This window comes from Ochotona curzoniae, unplaced genomic scaffold (assembly GCF_017591425.1).
Source record: "Ochotona curzoniae isolate NIBS_2020 unplaced genomic scaffold, NIBS_Ocur_1.0 contig_3498, whole genome shotgun sequence".
Lineage (NCBI taxonomy): Eukaryota > Metazoa > Chordata > Mammalia > Lagomorpha > Ochotonidae > Ochotona > Ochotona curzoniae.
This window is the reverse complement of record NW_024465885.1, coordinates 40,643,188-40,667,724: the sequence shown is the minus strand read 5'-3', so window position 1 is coordinate 40,667,724 and position 24,537 is coordinate 40,643,188. Positions and strand designations below refer to the sequence as shown.

The 24,537-nt window shown below is 38.4% G+C and overlaps 1 protein-coding gene across 9 annotated transcripts in view; it reads left to right on the top strand.

Moving 5' to 3' along the window:
- The first annotated feature begins 360 nt into the window (after positions 1–360).
- Positions 361–24,537, top strand: part of GRIK1 (glutamate ionotropic receptor kainate type subunit 1) — a 410,134-nt gene continuing 385,957 nt past the window's right edge. For 6 of the 9 annotated variants that reach the window (XM_040980710.1, XM_040980711.1, XM_040980718.1 and 3 more), the window contains exon 1: positions 746–863. In XM_040980710.1, coding sequence (XP_040836644.1) covers positions 746–863 — 118 coding nt within the window. Of the gene's footprint in view, positions 864–24,537 lie in introns of all 9 variants that reach the window. The other 3 variants (XM_040980712.1, XM_040980717.1, XM_040980713.1) reach the window with 3 other exon arrangements.

The following is a 24,537-nucleotide window of genomic DNA, read 5'->3' as shown; positions in this document are numbered from 1 at the left end:
GCGGCCAACAGAGGCAGCCAACCTGTGCTTCCACCCAAGGGTTAGGTTTGATCTGGCTGGAAGATCCAGAGCTCAATGGACTTGGCTGAGCAGCACAATGTGAAGTTAAGGCAAAGGGAAAAGGAGCGTGCCCGTGTGCGTGCGTGCCCCTGTGTCTGGATCTGTGGGGCTAGGGCTGGCAGAGACGCTAATAAAGGGTGGAACGAGCGAGGGGAGGAGGGAAGCAGAGAATGAGAGAAACCAGAGCTTGCCTCCCGCCCCAGTTCACCTGCCCGGGAGCTCTTACTGCTTGCTAAAGCCCCTGCACCAACTCACACAGTTCCCTCTCTCCTTCTTGGTCCTCACCCACCGCTGTCTCCTCCTTCTCAGTCTGCGCCGCCGCCCACCCTCCACTTTTGCATCTGACCAGAGGACGGATGAGTGAGACGCTCCCACAAATTGAGGCAGCAACTTTGCTTTGCTGGTCTCCAGGCTCCGGCAGCAGGAGTGCCCTGCTTCACCGCGGCGTGCGGCCCATGGAGCAGGAGGAGGAACGGTGATGGGCTAGTGACAAGAGCCTGGGGTCCGAGCTAGCTCACTGTCACCAGCTGGCTCCGCGTTCCCACCCCGGTTCCCTCCCTCCAGGCCGGCGGGGTGCAGACCCGGAGTATTCAGGGAGGATGAAGAGGAGACCCGGCCCGAGTGGGGCGCATCTCTCGGGCGTGCGACAGCTGCTGTGCTCGGCATGAATTAAAAAGCCAAGAAGATGGAGCGCGGCACACTCCTCGCCCAGCCGGGGCTCTGGATCTCTGACACCAGCTGGACACTCCTCTATTTCCTCTGCTTCGTCCTCCCCCCGATCGCCCCTCAAGTACTCAGGATCGGTGAGTAAGCCCCGGCGTGCGCCCCAGGCTACCAGCGCTGGGGATTCGTTCTCCGCAGGCGGACAGCACAGGCGAGGCGGATCCCAGGCACAGCCGCGCGCGCCGGCGCAGGGGCCGGAGCCGGGGATGGTGGAGGTCAATGAGCACCGGAGACTCCACGAAAAAAGAGGGAGACGCGTCAGCGCTTCCCTCCTGGCAGGAGCCAGGCTTCCCCAGGAGATGGAGTTGGCGGGTTTTTTCAATCCGGGTTAGGGGAACACAGGCAAGAGCCCATGGACCCAGGGTCGCCCGGCAGCTGGTACCTTATTGTACGCGTGGGGTCGGCACTGCCGCACCACTTCAGCTGGGGGCGAGGATAAGATCCCCCAACTACCTTGGTGGGCGTCGGGATTTCTTTATCCGCGGCGGTGGTCCCTGGCGGCCTGCGAGCTGAGTATTCGCAAGCACACTCAGATGTCAACAGTGGAAAGACAAGACCGCTAGGAACACAGGTCTATCTTAGAGCCCGTTAGCCCTCAGCCTCCAAGTTTCCGTTCAGATGGACTCTGCGAAGTGCAGAGGGTTCCATTAGAGTAAAGGGCAGAATCTGGCTTTGAGTTCTGGCAGAAGGTTCCAGCAGAGAGAAACATGGCCAGAGAGCACTTAAATTTCCCGCTAGTTCCTCAGTTGGCCCAGCTTTACCACCACCAAGCAAGAACACCCTGGACACCCATTGGGCTTTGATCCGGGGACCTGATGAAAAAAAAAGCAGGAGGGAGAAGGTTGAATATGGGAATCCGGGGCAACCCAGAGAGCAGAAAACAAGACCAGTAAAAGAAGACATGAATATTATGAATGTTTTTGGACTGAAATTTATACACTATCTCCCCCCCCCACACACACACACACACTCAAACACCACTACCACTACCACCATGATTTGGTCTGTTGAGGCTCTGAGCAGTTTCTGGTCTCACAGTGCTCCACTACTTTCCCCCAGTCTGCACTGTGCCACAGGGAAAGCCACAGGTGAAGTTGTGGCAGCGCACGGGTCTCCTCCCACTTAGGCAGCAACCATGGAGCCCCAGCTGTGAATTCCTAATGTCCACCCTTTTCAGGAAGGGACAGCACACGCAAGGGACAGGACCTGGTACTTGTAAGCAACTGGGGTGCTCCTACTATGATTCCAGTTCTGACCCAAAGTTAGTAAGCCCCTCCACAAGATCCAGAACTTTATGGGGTTGTTTTTTGTTTTAATTTCACACTATTTTTGCAATAAATACATAAGTCAATCAATAGATGAAGTTTGCTACTTTGAGGTACCTTTTCTCTAGGTTGGTGGCATTTAGCTTTCAAGGAAAGAAAAGCTCTCAAAGGCTAATACTTCCTGCTGGCAAGCTTTCCTAGACCAAAGAAGATGACAGTGTGTTTTTCCTCGGCTAGTTGACACTCTTGGCTAAAATCATTCCACAATACTTCTTTGAAAACTTGCTTCTGCTCATAATAAAAGCATCCTTCATTTCAGAGTTGATCTAGCATTCATATCCTGCTTTGGATGTAATCAACCCCACTCATTCTCCTTTTTAAAAATCCTGATGAACAACCAAGTATGTAATGAGTATGTGTTACACATTCCAGTACTTATTATCATAACTGGAGCTTTGGTGGTGTATCATTCAGTTTGAAAGAGACAAATCTAAGAATGCTAGAGATGGCTATGCCTGGAGGTTGAGTTTTGCTTTCCTGCATTCCCCAAATCTAAAGGAAATCAAGAAAAGAGATGGAAAGGGACGTATTTGTTCAATGTTCAAATATCTGACTATTTTTTACAAGCCCTAAGCATTCTCAGTCATCCATTCAAAAGTAGTTTTCAAAGTGAAAAGAACCGACATGAATCACTGACCTTAAAATGCGTGCCACAAGATAATGAGATTTTTCTTTTCCTAAAGGGTAGCCAAAATGCATAAAGTTAAATTTCATGGTCTGGCATAGTTTATGTTCAGCAAAAGTGTCTCTCTGCTACTGGCCCTGTGTGACCTAAGATTGGCACAGGCACTGCCACCCTGTGAGTACCTAAGAAACAACATACTTTTTAAATGGGTGATTCAGCACCATGGAAACCAGCGACAGCTCAGGGAAATGTGCCTTTCTGCAGTGAGTTTGTCAGTCAAGCCCATCATTGAGTAAGAACTATCAGAGATTGAGGACTAAGCAACAATGTATGTGCATAGGATACAGAAGAAGAACAGTGTATTTCTTTTAATGCCTCTTTCCATCACACCACTAGTCATCTAGCCAACTAGCGGAAAGGGGATCTTAATACTGAACACTCAAGCTTTTCGGCAATTTAGAATATTTTGGAGTAAATGACAGCACTTATATCCATCACTTAATACTATTGTTCTTCTACAGACAAGCACTTAAATGCCTGAGTGGATTAATCAGTGTAGAATCTACACTTCTGGAAGGGGGCATGCTTCAACTTTTGAGGAAAAGTATGAAATTCCAGCTAAAATTCATTCAAACCAAATATGTGAGAGGCCACTGACTACGCACATGCGTGTGTTTCCAGGATATGTTATTTTTATCCTTGGAGACTTTATAATCCTACTAGAAGTTAGAACACACAAAAGAGAACGGTGGACTACGGTTGCGCTAAGCACTACTGCACAGGTGAAAGTTCTCATCAGCCTGCAGACTATAGTCCTGCATACTCTGTGATACCACTGGGGTCATTTCCTTTGTCTTTCTGTGGATGCCAGTGTATGCCAGCATCATTAACTTTGTCACACATTTGTTCTGTGTAACTTGCAAGCATAGTGTTCACCTCAAAGAATCAACCAGCTTGTAAGTAATGGTCACATCATGATCTAGGTCTCCAAAGTAGAAAAGAAAATTACTATGTAAACTCTGGAATCAGGTGATCGTATTTCTAGGAATAATAGCAGAGGTGTGGTATTGACAAAGCTCATTTGTGTGCATTCAGTCAACATGCAGCATCATAGAGGTGATGATAAAAGCATACCCATTCCATACCACAAACTGTGTGGTGGGTAACAGCACTTTCTGACCTGTGACTTGGCATGAGCAAGCATGAATTTGAGTCTGAACTCTGTGATCTGCTAGATTCATGCTTCAGAGTTCACTAAATCTCACTATGGTTCTGTTTCTGCTTCTGAGAAATTTAATTAGAACTATGCTAGACTTTATCACTCCATTGGCAAGAGTACAGGAAGCTGTATGATATGAAAGATTATTGAATACCTGGATATATTTTCATTGTTGTTGTTGTTTTGGTTTTATTTTTGGATTTTATTATTGACATTTTCTTTCTGAACAAGGAGTAACGATTCAAAGTGTGTATTTCTGTTAAGGCATATTGTATTTCCCTGGCTGATGCTTTTTATCAGAATAAATGGTACTGATATATGCTTTTTTCTATTTTGACAGGGGAAGATAAAATACACTAATTTTTGTAGTTAGTAAACAAACCATTAAATGGATGTAGTAAATTGCTATTGTGTGATTAATTATTCCATATAAGCAGAAACACTCTGGAAAAACATCACAGTATGAAATGTTACACTGACAACATAATTGTTCAAATACCTTTATTTCTCTTTGAGACACTCAAATCTTTTTATGTCAGTCACTACTTTGACTATAAAATCGATCCTGAATATTTGAGTCCAGAGAACCCCAAGATTCCAATTAATGTGTATAATTGCTCATTTTTTGCCCTCGGTATATAAAACCTCAACTTCAGTCTTCATTCTTTTACAATTCTGATACTTATCTCTTATTCAACAAGTATAAATTGAATTTTCCATCTTCTGCCATTACTCAGAAATACTTCTAGGTGTTAGCCAGACAATACTGAACAAGGACAAGCACACTTGCCCCTGGAAGGCTGCGTTCTGTTGCTGCAACATCTGTGTTAGCACTAAAGCCTTTCATCAGCATTTCAATGAAAATTCCTTAATTTTCTGTTCCACTATTATTCTGGGAGAGTTTTTAGTTCATCCCCTACCACTGATACACTCTATCAATTGCAAAATCAACATGGAATAGGCAGAGCTCCCCTTATAGGCAGAGCTCCTGAATCCAGACAGCTTGGCTTCACATTGTCACACCTAGAACAGAAACCCAGAGAAATGCTTTGTATTTAGGAAGATTTGCTGGGCTTGAGATTGAGTCACTATGAGATACCCATGCTTTGCAAAATCAGTTGGTCTGAATACTAATTTGAAGATAGCAAGTGACCCTTGACAAATCTGGAAAAGAAAGGATCTGATAGCTTGATAGGAGTGCCTACATAATGTTAACATACTTATGCAATTGAATAGATTACTTTCCTTATAATTTTATCTGTGATGCTCATTTTCATTAGCAAATGCTGATTTTATGGGTCTAAAGTCAACTCCATGCAGATTTCCTCTGCAGCCAGATCTCCTATACATTTTTTTTTTTCATTAAGAAAGCATGACTTGATGAATTTGCTCAAGTTCAAGTGATGGTTGGTTAAAAGGAGGAGACTGTAGGTTTATTGTGGCGATCTTCATTTTAAATTCCTTGCATTAAATTATGCTGTGCTTTGTATGGATTTACATACTGGAGATCTTCAGGATGCTCATGGAGAAAGCATACTATGAAAAAATAGGCATGAATTTAGAAATGTTTTGCAACAAAATAAACACATTTTAATTTCAACCTTCATTTAATGTTCTTGGAAGCATTTAAAGTATTTGTGTATTCTAAGCCAAAGTAAAATGCAAGAAAAAAAATGAACTTTGCTCTTAGTTATTCAAAGATATGTAAATAGCTTAGAGTGGATTTGTATTTCAAGTTATTAGCAAAGGGAAAAGTTGGTATTGTCAGTGAACCCTGAAGAACTTCTTTTTAGGAAGGGTTCGAGAAATGCAACAAGTTAGAAGGTGAAGCATATGTCTAGAACTGCAGTTTTGGGTTCTATTATATGGTGCTTTAGGAAGATTTTACTGATGCAGTTGGTGCTGCTGAATGCCTACAGTTTCTCAGTCCCCTTTCTCTGTCTCACTGATGATTATTCATCTCATAAAGACACATCCTAGATATTCTAAAAGTCTCCAAAAGTTATTGGTCTATAAGTGGTGGGGATTTTATTTAGTTACCGTTTTACCTGCTTTTTTTACAAATGGACTGTGTTTTAGATTTTGTTTTGTTTTGTTTTCATTATCTCCAGTTTCATCACCTTTAAACAGAAAGTAATAATAGTGATTCATGGTTTTATTGTACATATGAAATATGATATCGGAAGTAAAATCTGTGTATGGTAGGACCAAATGAAGATACTTCTCTCTTTACCTGTGAAGGTGGTGACACTGCAGGTTATCTGTCATAATGTTTACGGCTGACCAGTTAAGCAGGGAATGCTCTGCTTGCTTGGTCATGTGGCACATTGGTATGAGGGGTTTTGAAAATGTTTACGGAAAATACACATTATCAGAACACTAGGCATAAGTTGCAAAAGTGTTTGCATTGAGATAAAACATATTTTCATTACAATTTCCATAGATTTTTCACTGTCTCACTTATTAAAGATTATTTGAACTCCTGCAGCAAAAAAGGTTTTATTTTAGCTATGATCTCTTAATAATCAGAAAACTTCCATTTTATTAGAATCACAACCTTCATTTTCAACTGAACTTGGGCTCCCAAAACACAACTGGAAGAAATGTCTGCAAAAAACATTAAAATTTCAATATTCACATAAAATCCACATGACCATTCATCTTAATACTTTTTCATAAGAGCTTAGATTCTGCTCACACAATATTTCAGAATTTTTTCATACAATTTTATGGATATAGTTAAATGTATAGTACCAATTGCTGTCACATAATTCATTCAAATGGAGCATCATTTTTATTAGCATTAAGTGTGACTGGAGCTGTTTTGTCTAGCACTATGTTTGCTTTTTTCATATTGTTTTAAAGGATAAAATTGCTAAAGTCACATCATTTCTAAAAATACAGCCTGTGATAAGTAACAGGTGTGCCTACATCTGAAGTGCAACCTACATGTTGATTTTTAAATTGTTGTTTGATTTTACTGAGACAGATTTTTGTGGATAAATGGAAACATTGAAATTTAAAAAAGGTATTGCAACCTTATCAATTTCAATAATTTCTTGTCTAATTTAATGCTGATATCAAGTTGTCATATCAAATACAAAAACCCTATGATTTTATATCAGTAATATATTTGTGATAATAAATCAACTGGAAAGACAGATAATCTTGGAGGGGAAATGAAATAATGTAAAAATATTTGATTTTGAAATCCCACTTACATATGAATGATCAAACGTAGAATTTTAGAATGCTAAATCATTTTGATAATACTTCATTTTATTGTTATTGCTGTAAGTGCATAGGTTTTTAACAGCATCAGCATGTTTTAGAAATCTCAGTTAAAATCATGTGTAAATTGAAATTAAGAAGCCATGATATAGACTACATGAGAAATAAGCTCCTGTTGACTGTAAATGATTCTCATTGAAACATCCCATGGCTTGAAAAATACTCTTAGAATTCTTCAAATTATTGTGTGTGTTATTTTATGTGTAGAATTTCTAAGTAAATGTGAAATAGCTGCTCATAGTATAGCCTTTGATGAGTTTCTGACTTACAAATATTCTGACCAGGAAGAGCAAACATGTTCGAAATTAAACACCATCCCAAAGCATATTAAAACTCTAATCCTTCTACTGAATTGTTCCAAAAGCAATTGGACAATGTGGATTTTGATACAAATTGTGTGTTTGCCTTTATTTACAACAAATCTCGTGATCGGTTGTTATATTTGTCATCTATAAAATGTGGCGATGAATAGTACTTTGTAAAATATATTCTGTTCCCTCAGTCACACAAAAAGGGGTGTGCTAAATGGCATATTTGACTGAAGAAACCCAAGACAGATTATTGACTAAAACTCAACTCCAATATTGGTAGTATATATTTCAAAACACTAAGCCAGGAGTATCCAAATATAATGACCCTCAAAGAACAATAAACACAGTTACACCCAGGGTACCTTTAGAAATGAGTGATTCTAGAAACACGAAGGGAAATACACAAGCGGATTCTGGTGTACCTTGCAAGCAGTGCCAGAAAAGAAGTCATTCCTTCAAAAACTTTCTTAATGAAAGTGTGCTGATGGGACTTACACATGAGTGCCTGGACTCCTGCAAGTTCACATTGTTATACAAAAATGATTAAACAGATACATGCAGAGTAAGAAATCTTCCAAAGAAGAATGAGTGAAATGGTTCTTCATCACCCCTGGAAAGTCATATGAATAATATTTATGCTTGATGTGATGCAAATGAAACTTTGTCTTTCGTCCAAAACCCAGAACCACCCCTCTAACTATCAGAAACCATCAGATGAAATTAAGACAGCTACATTCTTCAAGATAGATGATCCATCCTCATCAAAACATTAATGTCGTAAAATAAAAGGCAGAGAGCGTCCTAAGAAAATCCGTGACTAAATGTAACATGGTGTACTTGACGGGATCCTAGAATAGAAAATGACAATATATTGTAATAATTAAGAACTGCCCAGCAAAATTGAAATGAATAATGTATCAACAATAGTAGCTTATTAATTTTAACAAATGCAATATACGAATTTAAGATTATAATAATGGGAAACTGTGACATATAAAGGAATTTTTGTAGTAGCTACTTCTTCATTCTGGGTACTTTAGAAATAAAGTCTATTTTTAAACAGACTCATACCAAGCTTTTTCTTGCTGCTACTAGTCCTACCTACTTCTAGTACAGGAAAAGCAGTACTTGATGGTATTAACAAAATACAAAGGGAAGCTACAGTCATCCATTTCCTACAAAATGCTGCATCGAGAGTTTTCTAAGAGTATCATTAAAACGAAAAGAATGGCATTGAATGTTAGAAAAATCATTAAAAGAAATAAGCTTTGCATAACTATTGTTATTGATAAAAAACATGACGATTATATGTCTTCTTTAGAATTCGCGATGAGTTTCTAGAACACCAACCATTAGGCATTTGCAGTTTGAATTTCAACTATTAGATGCTTTATGTACTTCATTAAGTATAATTTAACTTTGAATATTGATTTAAGCATTGTAACATACTTTGATCGAGGCATTAAATGGCAATGTCTTTGAATACTCATAGCAAACAATTTACATGGATTCCTTTACTTAGCAAAACTATTCACATACACCTTTAGAAATCAATACTTAATTCCCAGAGCAAATAAAGTATTTCCTTCTTCAAATTAGGAAAGGATAGTAAAAACTAGGCTTTTTCCCTTTTATGTAAAAACTCAGTTAAAACTTGTAAGAGTCTTTCTTATCTAAATTTTAAACTTTTAAAATATTGGATCACACATGTTGACAATCCACCAACAACTGTTGCATTTTGATGTCCTGGATGTGTTTATATTGTGGAATATATTACTGTACTTTGTCTCATGAAAAAGGATCAGTTACATAGAGGCATCTTTCAAGACTGAAGGAAATATTTGTCTTCTGCATTCTGGGCAGTGTGTGTTTCTTTCATTCCTAGGATATATTTGAACCCTCATGTTGCTTCCACACATGTTCAGTGAATTGGCAAGAAATTTTACAAATGACTGTGAAGGCAGTAGTTCAGAATATAATAGTATAGACTTAAGAATTGAGGGAGCCATAAATGCAGACTTCATGATAAAATGCATTGTTAAAATGGAAAATGCTTACAAAACAATATAGACCATTGTAGATTCAACTGTATGAGCTGGGAGTTAATACAATTTATTCTTGCCTTTTCAAAAGAACTTTTAATTAATGAATTTGAAAAGAGGAAGTCTGTTTGTTTTGTGCAGATACATAACTGTGTTCTATGGGTACTTGGCACCCGCAGCATCAATTTTGTTCATTTTCCTCAAGCTTAACGAGGCGTACAACCCGTATTTTCAGTGGCGCTACATGCAAGGCTAGTTCAAGATCCTTACCAATTTATTTATTTATTTTTAAAGATTTATTTATCTTTATTGGAAAGCCAGATGTACAGAGAGGAGGAGAGACAGAAAGGAAGCTCTTCCATCCGATGGTTCACTCCCCAAGTGAAGGCAAAGGCAGGTGCTGTGCCGATCCGAGGCCAGGAACCAGGAACTTGTTTCCGGGTCTCCCACGTGGGTGCAGGGTCCCAGTGCTCTGGACCATCCTCAACTGCTTTCCCAGGCCACAAGCAGGGAGCTGGATGGGGAGCAGAGCTGCCAGGGTTAGAACCGGCACCCACATGGGATCCCGGGTACATTCAAGGCGAGAACTTTAGCTGCTAGGCCACTGCACTGGGGCCTCCCTTACCAATTTAAAATGGAAACTGTCATGATTCTTCTTGATGTTGTTGTCCTTTTCCTGTGTACTTTAAAGGTGCCCAACATTAGGAGGGAAGCATTCACTGTCATCCTCCCAGGACATCCAGTGAGAAAGATTGTGCCATCTGATCTGGGTCCTTGTCCTTTGGGTCTAACCCCTTTGCATCCTTTGCTCACAACCTGAGTCAGGAGCTCGCTGGTGCTCACCCTGCTGTTGATGATGGTACTTGGAGACTCAGTGCATTTTGCATCTTGTCTCTCCCACGGGCTGATTTCCCAACAGATTATCAGGCTGTAACGCATGAGCCACCCAGCAATGCCCAGCTCCAGCTGACATTCAAGGCCAAGTCACAAGCTCAGGCACTTTTTGGGCAAGTGTGCATGCCACAGCTCTACTTACATTGTAGTAGAAGCTGTGTGCATTGTGAAATGTACACAGTGGTTTTTTTACTCCCAGTGACCCAGCTGGTCCAACTGATATGAAAGAGTTGATGATGTTTTGCTACATCTGTGGAATATTTGTGAGAAAATAGCTTTATTACAAGAAAAATGCCATAAGGGGAAAAATAGACAGTTCACTGTCACCTAATCAGTTTACTCTTTTTGAAACTATAATTGCACGGTTATGAAAGAAAAGCTAAGCTCAGAAATCTCTTCTAACAAGCCGTAGGAAGCAAGTAATTTTGTTGTTATATTAATATTTATTTTTCTTGGAAAGTCAGATACACAGACAGAGGAGAGATAGAGAGGAATATTTTCTGTCTGATGATTCACTTCCCAAGTGACTGCAACAGCTGGAGCTGAGCCAATCCAAAGCCAGGAACCAGGAGCTCCTTCCAGGTCTCCCACATGGGTGAAGGGTCCCAAGGTTTTGGGCCGTCCTTGTCTGCTTTCCCAGGGCACAAGCAAGGGAGCTGATGTGGGAAGTGGGGCTGCTGGAATTAGAATTGATGCTAATATGGGATCCTAGAGCTTGCATGGCGAGGACTTTAGCTGCTACAGTATTGCAGTGCCCCCCCCCTTAAATATATTTTAATCAAATTGTTTATATAGAAAATGTAACACACACATATATGCATAAATTTAAAAAGCCTACTTCACATCAGCCAGGGACTTCCAAAGTATTGAAGTTCAACATGCGTACTTACTACATGAGAACATTGAGATCCACAAACTCAGTTGAGGTAAAAATCTAGACAGCAAGTCAAAATTCTTCACTCCCCACTCAAGGCTGGTTTCTTGCAGCATTGCTTTTCCCACACAAGACATTTGACAAACATTAGAAATCTGTATTTAAAGGAAATAAGCACATTAATCCATAAACAGGTGGAATTTGAGAATAGAAGGAGCATCCGTTGGCCTAGTCACGTTGGTGATCTTTAAACAGGATGTTCTGCAGGAACTTTGAGGTGCATCTCACAGGACAGAGCACGTGGAGAATGGAGCTGAGGCACTATCTTGTAGGAACGGTTGTCGCAAAGATTCAGATCCACAGAAACTCTAACATCCACAACAAAGAGGTTTCACAAAATATATTCAGTGTTGCACATGATGATTTTTAGATTGTGATCTAAAAATTTGTGACCAATTTGCGTGTGCAGAGATGTCTTTATATCAGTAAGAATACAAAAAACAAAAGCCTAGAAATTTACAGTGTACCACAGCAACTAAATAATTGGTGAGTACTGCCAATATATTCCCACTACCCTAATGGAACCAGAAAGATTCAAGCGTTGTCCTCTGCTTGGGCTCAGTACCATCAACATGCGCAAAGGAAGAATGTTGAAACTAAACATTTATCACACATTTTGCATATAAGTGTTTCACTCCACAATCCTGTTTCTATGTCAACTCTAAATTAGGTGTGTGGAATGCATGATTAATGTGATACTGATAAAAAACTAAATCAGAAACAATTCCTGGAGAGCATGTTAAAACAGATTTGCTATACTTGTTCCTAGAGTTTACTCTGCCTTTTGTTCATGTAAAGTAATTTTTCAAATGGACACTTCTAGATTTTGAAATAATGGTCACTCTTTTCTTCTTCATTCAGAAAATAGTTTTAATGCATCTATTCATGCACTCTCTATGATGTACATATTAATTTGTTTCTATAGCCATTGTGTTCTAATATTATTTCAAAGGTTTAAAGAAAGATATACATACACAGTTATTAAGAACTGATGAAATGTATTAAATAAAAGGTGGTAAAGTGAACCAAAATATTTACCTTCAGAAAGAAGATAAATAGAACAAATCCCAATTTAGAAGGTCTAGTTGCCTAAGCCCATATTTTTTTTACATTAACAAAACATAAAAACAATCATCTTTTTGATTTTGATAAAAATGTGTTATAAATAACACTTTCATAATGAAAGTGGTAGTGTGCTTTCGTTGTTTTTATACATTTTTTAAAAGATTTATTGAATCATTCATTCATTTGAAAGGCAAAGCTGCAAACAGAGAGTGGGGGTGGGCAGAGAGATCGTCCATCATCTGGTTCACTCCCTAAATGGCTGCTGGAGGAGAGGCCAGAGCTGGGCCAGTCCCATGCTAGGATCCAGTAGCAAGGAGAGTTTTCCGGGTCTCCTATGTGAAGACCAGAGCCTAAAAACTTGGACCAACATGCAATGTTCAGGTGGATGTTTGACTGTCTGCCTCTTAACTAATCATTATAGTTTCATGAATGTTTCATTGGAAAATAAGTGGGAAAAACATAAAGATATGGACATTGTGATGAAGTGAGCATTTCAACAGGAAGGGAGGAGATCCATCTACACAATGATGAAATCCAAGCAGGATACCTCATTAAATGAAAGTCTACCTCATATCTGTGTGAATGATGCACTGGGTGCAGCACCAAACTTTTCTTCAGAAAATACATGTGACCTCATCACATCAGATGCACAAGTGGATGAAAGGTGTCTGCCTTTAATACTGCTGAAGAAAATTACAAATATGGGGAGTCTCAAAAATGGCATGTTATGTATGTGTGAGTTCACAATATTTCACCAAAATAAACTTATCTTTTAATTCTAAACTTTAAAAACCTCATGAGCAAAATATTGACCCCCTCCTAAAAAAATATTGCACACCCCTCCTAAAAAAATTTTTTTGAAAAAATGTTCTGTACCTAAACTGATGACACATGTCTTGCTAGAGTTATAAGCCAGTTCAGACCATCCAAAAAACAACCAAGTTCAGCAAAATCATGCTTCAACACTATAAACAGCTAAATACTAAAATGAAAATAGACACGAGACAGCTGAATAGTAATCTATAGCCATTTTGAGGTATATAGAACCCGGTTGAATATAAACCAAAATTGAAATGTCTATGAAAAAGTCACAGGATATAGTTAAGAACCTGCATTTTCCTATTAACATATTGGTTAATCAATATCATGTCAATTAATGCCATAATGTTGTAAATTGTTGTTGATGTTATGTTGGGGCTTTTAATTGATTGGGACGATACTTTGCCAGCTTTACCTTCAGACCAGAGATGGTCTCACCAAGAAATTGTTGAACTCACTAGGATAATAAGATGCTGGACTTTATGCTTGGTCAATACTGTCAATGAAAGAACCTCAACTGAATTTGAACTGTGGTAATGCAACAAGGTGGAGAAATCCACCATGGGAACAGGGTTCAGGGAGGGGTGGGGGAATCCCAGTGCCTATAACACTGTGTCACATAATGCAATGCAATTAATAAAAAAAAAACCCTCATGAGCAAAATATTGATCAGAGCCATGGGAAAAAAAAAATAGAACAGAAAAAGAAAGCAAGGCTCTTTGAAATATCAAATTTAAATAGCATGCATTTCAAGTAAGCCCAGTGTCAAGTTGGAACTGGATACTGATCTTCTGTATTGATGTAAATATTGACAGTTATGTATATACATATTCATTGTAGGAATAGGTTAATATCTCTACTGTTAGAAAAATAATTTCTTATTTTTAATTTTTGCCCATTTAATTTCAAGAAAGAGTACCCACATGCCAGTGCCACAGCCAGAGGTTTAGCCTCCTACCACCACGTTGGCACTGGTAAGGTCTCAATTTTTTCCTGTCCTCATGGAATTTTTCAGATGTCTCTTAGAAAAGCCTATTTTAGCCAATGAGACTGTGGGTTATATAATGCTAACGGAGCAAGAGTTCAAATTTTGTTTTGCAGTTTGTATCCAGAAAATCAAATTTGTCTACCTTTTCTTAGGCCCCATGTTTTGGATTTTATGAGATGTTTAAGATTTGAAAGCAAGAAAACAAAATTTGAAACATGGCATGTTTGGATTTGAGGTTTTGATCTTTCTGTGTGGATTTAAAAAATACAACATGAAATTTTATATAATTCTTATCTTTTGCTGAGAGAGAAAATGCTCATTAAAAGTTGATGAGACATTTCACATCCAAACTCATACCTTTCTTAGTTCAACTGAAAAATAATTTGAAAAAGTTAAACATTTCTATAACATTGGTAAAACACTAAGATAAGCTACAAATTAATTATATCTCCTACTATTTCATATGTTTATTAATACATTGTCTTTTCTTATAAAGGTTTTTCTTATTATTTGAAAGAGAGAGAGAGAAAAAGAGAGAGAAAGAGAGAGAGAGAGAGAGAGAGAGAGAGAGAAACTTCCATCCACTGATTTCATGCCCCAAATAGCTGCTGTGGAATTAGCTGGGCCGATCTGAAACAGGGATGTAGGAGATTCTTCTAGGTGCCCCACATGATTATAGGGCCCCAAGGACTTGAGCCAGTCTCCTCTGCTTTCCAATTTCTTTAGCTGGGATGCAAAGCCAGAACATGAACCACATCGTATAAGGAAAGCTGTTGCTTGCCAACAGAGGATTAGTCTGCTATGCCTCCTCACCAGCACCTATGATTATTTTGCTTAATTTTAATGTTTTCTTTACAATCTACTTAGTTTCTCTTTGTCAAACATGAATATGCTCCTCTGGATCAGGACAGTGTCACATTGCAGATCAATTTACAAGCATTCAAATCAGTACTGTATTTCATAAATCAATGAAAGTATAATTCATTGTCAGTCAAAATAATCCAAGGTGCTCATGATCACATCCACAGGGAACTGAACCATGAAAATCGCAGTTACTTTAACACACCAAAAATGACCACCTTCTGGATACTGTGGCTTTGGGAAAGCTACTGAACATGCTGCAATCTGATGTTAGAAACCAAATGCCAAACTGTGAGAATCTGCTTGGCAAGATATAAATAAATAACTTTCATAAATTTCCTTTACATATTATCCCAAAACTCAACTCAAGCAATTAATCAGTTTAGGGTTATACAACTGCAAGACCAAGTAATGAAACACAAATTTAAAATGAAGACCAAGGAATACAACAGCAAATACAATGCTTTTTGAGGTTTAGTCACTTATTTATTTTTATTGGAAAAGCAGATTAAGAGAATGCAGAGACATAGAAAAAAATTTGGCATCCACTGCTTCACTTCCCCAAAAGGTCACAAAGGCCCGAACCAGGAGCTTTTTCCTGGTTTCCCATGCAGGTACAGGATCCCAAGGATTTGGACCAACCTCTACTGCTTTTCTCAGACTCAAGCGGGGAGCTGAATGGGAAGTAAAGCATCAGAGATAATAAATGGTCCCCATATGGGACTCTGACACTTGTAGGGTCAGGATTAGCCAATGAATCCATTGCACCAGGCCTGAGGCTTAGTCATTTTTAAATCAAACTGTTGTTTTCATTTATTATTAAAGGGATAATATCTACAAATGCAATTTTGTAGCTTTAATTAAGCCCAACATAGGTATGCTAACACAAAAGGAAAACAAAAGCAAATGTGTGTAGGTTGTTAGATAGATAGATAGATAGATAGATAAATAGATAGATAGATAGATAGATAGATTTATGTTACACACATAAATTTAAATGTTTAAACATATATGTCATATATATATGGATTATATATATCATATATGTCATATATATCATAAATATGTTTTATATATATATATATATGGATTTTATTTCCTAGGGTTTCTTTTCTTAAAATTGTAAATATCTTTGCAATTTTAAGGCTTTTTCACTAATCTACAATGACAAACTACATGGGTTAAATAAAAGATATGAAAACCAGAGGAAAGATACATTTGTAAGCTAATTACAAAATCTGTCACATGACATCTATAAGAAATCTTTAATGTAATATTTAGCTTTCGTTGAGAAATAAATCAGTAGATAAAAACATTTCAATCAGTAAAATGCGTTAATGTTTTCATCAATTCTTTTTTAAAATTCAAATATTTAGAATAACATTATTGCATTATTGTGGAAATTGTGTTTCAGTTTCATGAACTAAATCAAATCAAGAGAAGTGAATCTTGCATCTAACTGGGAAACAGGAAAGTATACGCTGCAAATACGTTGTTCAGTTTATTTGTCTACGGCGTCTACGTTCCAATAATCGCCAACCATTTCTTTCATCTGCTTTAATGGAAAGAGCAATTGTATCACTCAGCAGGATTATTTTAACATTCCTTCGAAAAAAATGGCAAATCCATTTACCTTCACAAGTATTCTTAGAATACCATCAGGTGAGGAACAGGTGGTCCCTGCAGGGATACAAGGAGTGGGTCCTGAGTAGCGGTTCATGAATTAAAATTCCCAATGTATTACAACTAAATCATTTTTAGAACATTGCCTAATTGTATTTTTCAAACTTTTGGTGTACATTAATTTGCATAACCATCTTATACTGAGCTTATATGCTGAGAAACAAAATCAAATTCAAAAGACTTAATTAAAGCATGGTAAACCTGGGTAAAAGTTTTAGATATTACAAGTCTGACCTATGCTAGCCTGTTATTTCTTGATTTGTTTGATTTATACAGGCTCAGTTTTACTTAAAAACCCCTGGGAAATGATTGCAGATAAAGATACTCTTGAAAGTGTAAAATAAAGCCATTTAGAATGGCAGCAATTTGAATTAATTATGTTCTCAGTGGGCCATGCAATGAGGGCTAATACACTGGATGTCTCCTTTGTATTATGAAGTATATTGGGGAAATTTTGCGCTGGCATTTCAACAAGCACCTTTTCATTTCACTTACGGATTATTTTGAATCTCAAGGTTTTCCTCCGTAACAACCATAGTCAAAGTGATTTTTGTTTGCCTCCCCAAAGGGCGTTTGACAGTGCCTGGAAATATTTTTGCCTGTTTCTGATTGAGAGGCTGAGGACAGCTGTTCTTGGCTTCTGGCGGGTAGAGGTCAGGAACACAACTGCTAAATTGCCTCACCACCTGGAATGTTAATGGTCCTGAACTTGAACTTGAGAGTAGAGGTTATGACCACACGCCGAGCATAGGTTTAGGGTAGATGTATCGGAAACCATACAATGTGATAGTGCAATCCATCACATATTCACAGATGGTATGGACAGGGATGGCACAATATGCTGATATTTTACTGTGAATCAGGGACAATGATTTTTTGGGGGGAACTCTTCCCTTTCTCTGTACCTGCGGTCTCTCTTGTGAGAACATGGCCACTTGAAGCAGAAAACAGGCCCTGCTGTGATTGACCTTGTGTGTAACATGCTCCTAACTCTACGATTCTCCATCCTTTCCCAATGTCACCGGATACATAGTAATGCACACGGTACTTAATCCATCTTGTAGAGATATTGCTCAGACATTAGTTAAATAATCAGTTAAAAAAAATAGTGTATTGTGGGCATGGATGAAAAAGGCATAAAAAGTTTATAACGGTCAAAGAATTCTCCCAGAGTAGGATATGCATGAATTTAGATCTTAAAGAGAAGTGCCTGTTGATTGAGATGGAATGAGAGATTCTAAACAGGAAAAATACCACGTGTTGAAGTGAAAGCCCAGCATGTGGGAGATTGTGTGTCCTTGTTGGCAATATTTCTTCAGTACCCTCTTGTGATTGTGTGTGCTCACATATTTGTACCATACCTTTTTCTACTAACCCTTTCTACCCACTGGGGTGACAGTAGGAAAGTTATGCCTTAGGTAGACATTGCAATGTGCAGCCAGTTATTCCGATAACCATCTCCCCCAAAGATAAAATTTAAATCTTCTCTTTGAAGAAATAGAGAAATGAAATAGAATTTTCTTATCATCACCTGAAATGGCTAAGAACAAAAGAAGCAACAGAGGGGACTCCTGTAAGGAGGGTATAGGGATCAAAGAAAAATATTTCTCTTTGCTGAATCTTAGTTGATTCTCATCCTCTTCTGCCTGTGGGAGAGTCGTCTCATCTCTGCAGTTGCCCCCACCCAGATCAAAGTGCACGAAGAATTAGAGAACGCTAGGTTCAGATAGATGAGCATCATGATGATCATTACAAATTAAGGAAACTGAGGCACAATAAGAGCTTCAGTATTTAGTATCCGTTGGCGAAATCAGTGCTGTCCTGAAAAGTGCTGCTCCTGCTGCAGCCATGGGTGTTTCTTAACACACTCCAACTTCTGAAAACTGTGTGCAGGTGTACAAAACCTCGTGCTTTGTAACACTACAAAGGTCATTTAATGATATGAATAAGACTGCTGAAGAAGAACTATGCTATTGTAGCAACATGGAGAGAATCTGTCGGGGGTGCAAGTTTAGTGGGGATTCCAAATAAAATAAAATTAAGTTAAATTAAAACAGAGTTAATCAAATGAGCTTTGTTTCAATTTATCAGTGTAGCCAGTTAGAGAGCAAGTACTGTGTTGAGCCAAGCTATTGATTCTCCTACAAGGTGCAAAGTGTCTCTGCTCAAAGAAGCGTTAAGACACAGAGGGCCCAGATGCACTCTGCACACCCCCAAGTTCAGGAAGATAGGTAAAACTGACTCTTTAGCTGTGTCCTGATGGATGCCCCCAGGATTTACCCTTCCTTTACAGATCATTGTATTGCCTTGTGTAGACAGCCTGGGATATATCCACAGGGTGCAGACAAACCAACTTTCCGTGACAGTTAAAGCCATGAATATTGCAAAATGTGACCATTTCTGTAAAGGTCATAAAACTCTCCATCATCATTTTACATCCAGAGTAACTCACCAACTTCCTCTTTAATTCTTTCTTTCTTTTTTTAAAATCTTTTGGAGTTGCACTTAAGGTTCTCTTGCCCCTGGCTTTACACTACTTTTGGTCAATGGAAGACACCTACAAATGAGAAGACATGAACAGAACGATCCTCTGTGAGTTATTAATTGATATTGGCTCATTGTGAGCATATCTCAAGATATTTTGAGCATAATTTCATGCGTCTGAATATCTCCTTTCTTTCACCTTCAGTCCTAGGGAAGATGAGTAATTGTTGGCTTACAGCTCTGGATAATTCTTAATGACTTTACCATCACTATCGCTTTCCTTGCACTTAACCTGCCACAGGTTCATAAAGAGTATCTTCATTAAATGCTCATGAATCATCAACTATGACTGGCCATCACCTTTCTGCTTGGACAATGACCTGCACAGAAAGCTGATGTAAACACATGAAAAACTTCCTGACGGGACAATGAAATCATTACAATATTTAAGTGTGTAACTTCGTATGCATATCATACACAATCTCTTTTTACATAATCACTTTAGATTTTCCTTAATACAGTAATTTAATAGTGCATTAAGTACATTGAGCTTTTAAATTTAACTAGTTGTTTATTTTTCAGTTAGGTACAGAGACAAGTGCACACTGGTGAACAAATTTACTAAGTAAATATGAGTTATTCCTGTATTCAAAGACTTGTAACTTAAAGATAGAATATATGGTAAAAAATATTAAATTATTCAAATGATTATAAAAATGTTTGACATTTAATACATACCTCCATAGCTCAAAATATGTGGGAGCTTCAGCAAAAATCACATGACTTCATTTCAATGTACTTGCCTATAAAATAGCGGTGGTAAGGTTGACATCACTGGAGTTGTGACGTTAGTTGAGCTTAAATATTGAAGGTGACTGCCATAATGCAAGGATACAGCCATCATTTCATTACATGCAATTAGTTGTGGGTCATAAAAAGATATATCTTTTTATAGTCATAGCAATTCTTTATTAAAAAAAAAGATGTATTTATTTTTATTTAACAGGCAGACAGAGAGAGAAAGAGAGATTCCATCTCATGGTTCATTCTCCAAATTGCTACCATGGCCAGAGCTGAGCTGACCCAAAGCCAAGAGTCAGGAGCTTCTCCTGAGTCTTTCATGTGGATGCAAGGTCCCAAGGACTTGAGCCACCCTCTGCCACTTTCCATCAGCGGAGAGCCAGTTTGTCCGTCAGTGAAGCAGCCAGGACTGGAGCAATCACCCGTTTTAGGATACCACCTCTGGCAGGCAGAGGATTAGCCTACTGAGCCACCATGCCAGCCCCCAATCCTTTTGGAAATTCTACATGGTAGCTTCTATCAACATTATACATTATTTTTTTGAGATGAAAGAACTTAGCAGCAAATATAAATAATATACCAGGTTTATATGGTAAGTTAGTGGTAAGAAAAGATTCTGGATTACTTAACAACAACATTTGTCCTACAAAATAATGTCTCAAAAAGTCACAAATCACATATCACAGATTTCTTGAACTCCCAAAAAATGTATTCATATGCAATATTTAAACATCTGAACTTCTGATGTACACGGGGCAAAGGTATGTGTAAAAATCATAAGTGGATTCCATTGTTCCATTGAATCAACCTACAACAAGCTTATAGGAAAATTTCATTATCATGAATGGTACAGTTTATTTGAAGTAGGTATTAGATTCACATTAGAGAGAGCACTTGTTAGGTTATGCACTGTAAGTTTCTTCTCTGCTATAAACTAAGAGATCTTCCGTAGCTTGGAAATACTGATTCTTTTATTTTTATTATTTATTATTTATTTTTTTGTAAAGTTGGATATACGAAGAAGAGAGACAGAGATCTGTCCACTGCTTCACTCCCCAACTGGCTGCAATGGCTGGAACTGAACTGATCCAAAGCCAGGAGCTAGGGTCTTCTTCTAGGTCTCCCATGAGGGTGCAGTGTCCCAAAACCTTGGGCTGTCCTTGACTCCTTTCCCAGGCCACAAGCAGGGTGCTGAATGGGAAGCCAGACTGCCAGGATTAGAACCAGTGCCCATATGGGATCCTTATGTGGGCAAGGCGAGGACTTTTAGCTACTAGGCTGTCACACCAGAATGCAGAAATATTCTTTTTAAAAAGGAATTGAATTCATACAAACACTCGTTTAGGGGGAAAGTAGTTGTGGAACCCTGTGGATATAAAGTTAGCCAAGGCTTAATCCCAGCTCTTGGGGATTTCTCCTGACTTGATGGATTAAGATAATCAGCAGAGTTGTAGAGTGCTCCTTTTGTAAACAGCCAGTTCCTGCTCTGAATCCTCTGTTTACTTCCCTCCCTGCTTTACCTGTGGGTTCTGGACATGCCCATTGTGACTGCCATGTGGAAGGCACCAGCTGCTCTACATTCTCAGAGAGAGATGTTGACCTCAGTCAGCCAGAGCAGATTAGGGAACAAATTAATCAGCCCCTAAGACCATCTCGACAGAAGAAACCACCAAATCTTTAATAGTTTAAAACACAAACAGTTTCAATCATGCATCAGTGTGAGAATTTTGAAGCAGATAAAAGATTCAAGTACCCATCACTAAATCCTGGGTGTCACATTTAATATTCATAAGAAATACTAAAGGAAAAAAATCTCTGTACAATATGCCTGATAGAATAGCAAAGCACTCCGAGTTTGCAAACAGTTGTTTCCATTATGGAAATGCTTCCAACTTAAATAATTTAGCCACGTTCACAAAAGTATGACCCACTCTCTTGAAAATCTTATCAGCATACTCATTATTTTTGGTTTATGGTCTTACTTATATGCTTTATTTTCTGAGAATTAAATGTTTAGCCTCTTAATACTTCATCACTCTCAGCATTTTAAATGTATGGCATCTGGATATCTGTGCATAGTCTGTTTTATGTGGATACAGAAATTAAAGACTGACAGCATCTCTGGAGTTTACTGTATATTTAATTTTTTTCTGAGAAATTTCTGCTTATGATATTTCAAACCCAGTGCATCATATAGAAATAAAATGCCTAATTCAATGAAAATGTGGAAGACTCAGAGTAACTGTACATTCTAAAGCAATACAGAGTTGCTTGCTGCTGGCTTTGCTTTTGGACCAATTTAGATTCAGAATCTAAACACTAAAGTGAAGCATAAGGACCTTGGTGGTAGAAAAGTACACCCATTTTTTGCATTAAAATATATTACTTTAAATTTTTTCCTTCTATTTCATTTTTAACTTTATGATACAATTCCATAGGCTCTGGGATTTCCCTTATGCCCTCCCAAAATTCCCTTCCTCCAACTGATTTCCCCCACATTATTACAACAGTATAGTCTTTCATAAACAGTCATAACTACATCATTCTGCTATTAAGTGTATCCTGAGCTTGCAGTTATAGACAATAGCAGAGAGTCCAGCATCATATTGTCAAGATGTATTCAACAGTTATTCAACAGTTTCATTGTGAGTCCATCCTTGATTTGGCAGTAGAGATGCATATTGTATTGTCTCTGCAAATCTGATTTTGATAGTCTCTTTTGCACAGTTACTATACAGTCTCTTAAATGAAAAGCCATAAAACAAAATCAGCCAGAAGAAAGTTAAAAAATGTACAATGCCATGGAGTTAAATAACATAGTACTGAATAACCAATGTGTTGATGAAGAAAGGGAAAACAAAACAAGACAAAAAACTTTTTGGAAAAAATGATACTACTGTATGATATATGAGTCAGTGAAAAAGTTAATTAGAGAAAAGAACCTATTTTGTAGAAATGAAAATAAAAGCAAAAATATCAAAACCCTTGAGTTGCAGCAAAAAGGGCCATTGATCTTATAATTTGCACGAAGATTGGTTTATAGCAGAGAGAACGTATGATACCTGTCCTTTTGGAATTGACTTCTTTCACTGAACATAATGGTCTCTATATGGGACCATTTAGTTGCAAATGGTAAGATTTCATTCTTTTTACTGGCCGAATAGTATTCCATGGAGTAGATGTACCACAATTCCTTTATCTACTCCTCTTTAGACAGGCATCTGAGTTGTTTCTATGTTTTTTTGCTATTGTAGATTGTGCTGCTGTAAATATAGGATTACAGATACATTTCTTATATGCAAAGATTTCCTTTGCATATATTTCTAGGAGTGGGATAGCTGGGTTATACAGCAGGTTTATTTGCAGTTTTCTAAGCACTCTCTGTACAGACATTCACACTGGATGTATCAGCCTACACTCCAACCAGCAGTGAAGGAGGGTACCCTTCTCAACAAGCACATAGCAGTGTTGTTAGTAGAGTTCTGAAAGTAGGCCAATCTCACTAGAGTTAGGTGGAATCTCAACGTGGTTTTCATTTGTATCTCCCCGATGGCTAGGGTGCCTGAGCATCTCTTCATATGTCTATTGGCCATTTGAATTTGTTCTTTTGAAAAAATGTTTATTATTTTATGAAACAGTTCCATAGGCTCTGGGATTCTACCCCCACCCCTTCCGCACAGTTGAGTTCCCCTCTATTATCACAGTACAGAATGCTTCATGAACATTCCTAAGTCCACCATTATGCCATTTAACACCCAATTCTTACCTGCCAACAATTGAGAAGAAACAGAAGCAAGAATACAAAAATAAGTAGAGTTAAATAGATAAATAGAAGGGGGGGAACTGGTAAAATTTGTTGTTATTGCATAATGTGAATTATGGAGGAACAGAAAGAAACTAGTTTGACTGGATATTACTTGGAAGATACTAATGAAGCTGACACTCCATCAAGGCAATGCACCAGATGAGTAGGACAAGGGCAAGAAGTATCTGTGTCAGGGCATGGCACGTGAAAAGCCCCGGGACAGAGAAGATCCACTATGTATGCTAGCAGGGATTCGCTCATTTTAGTCCCCCTGGACCAGTAGTCATAGCATTCCATCCTCCACCCCCACCTGAGGACCATAAAGACAGTCCACATTGTGAGTCAACACCAGGAGATGTGAGGGAATCTGCTTCCAGAGTCTCTATTTCTGCTGCTTCTTTTCCAATGCCTGTCCTACTGAGAGTGCACCTGTGCTCTGCTGGCTCCCTTCTCCCTCCACTTCCGTAATTGTCCTATTCCCAATCATTGACAGAAAGCACATGTGCCAATTTTTCTGTATCTGAACTTGGCAAAGTGCCCCAAGGCGTAAGTCATCACAGTGGTCCTGAGAAAGAATCCTGGACAAGCATTTGCTTTCTTTTATTTG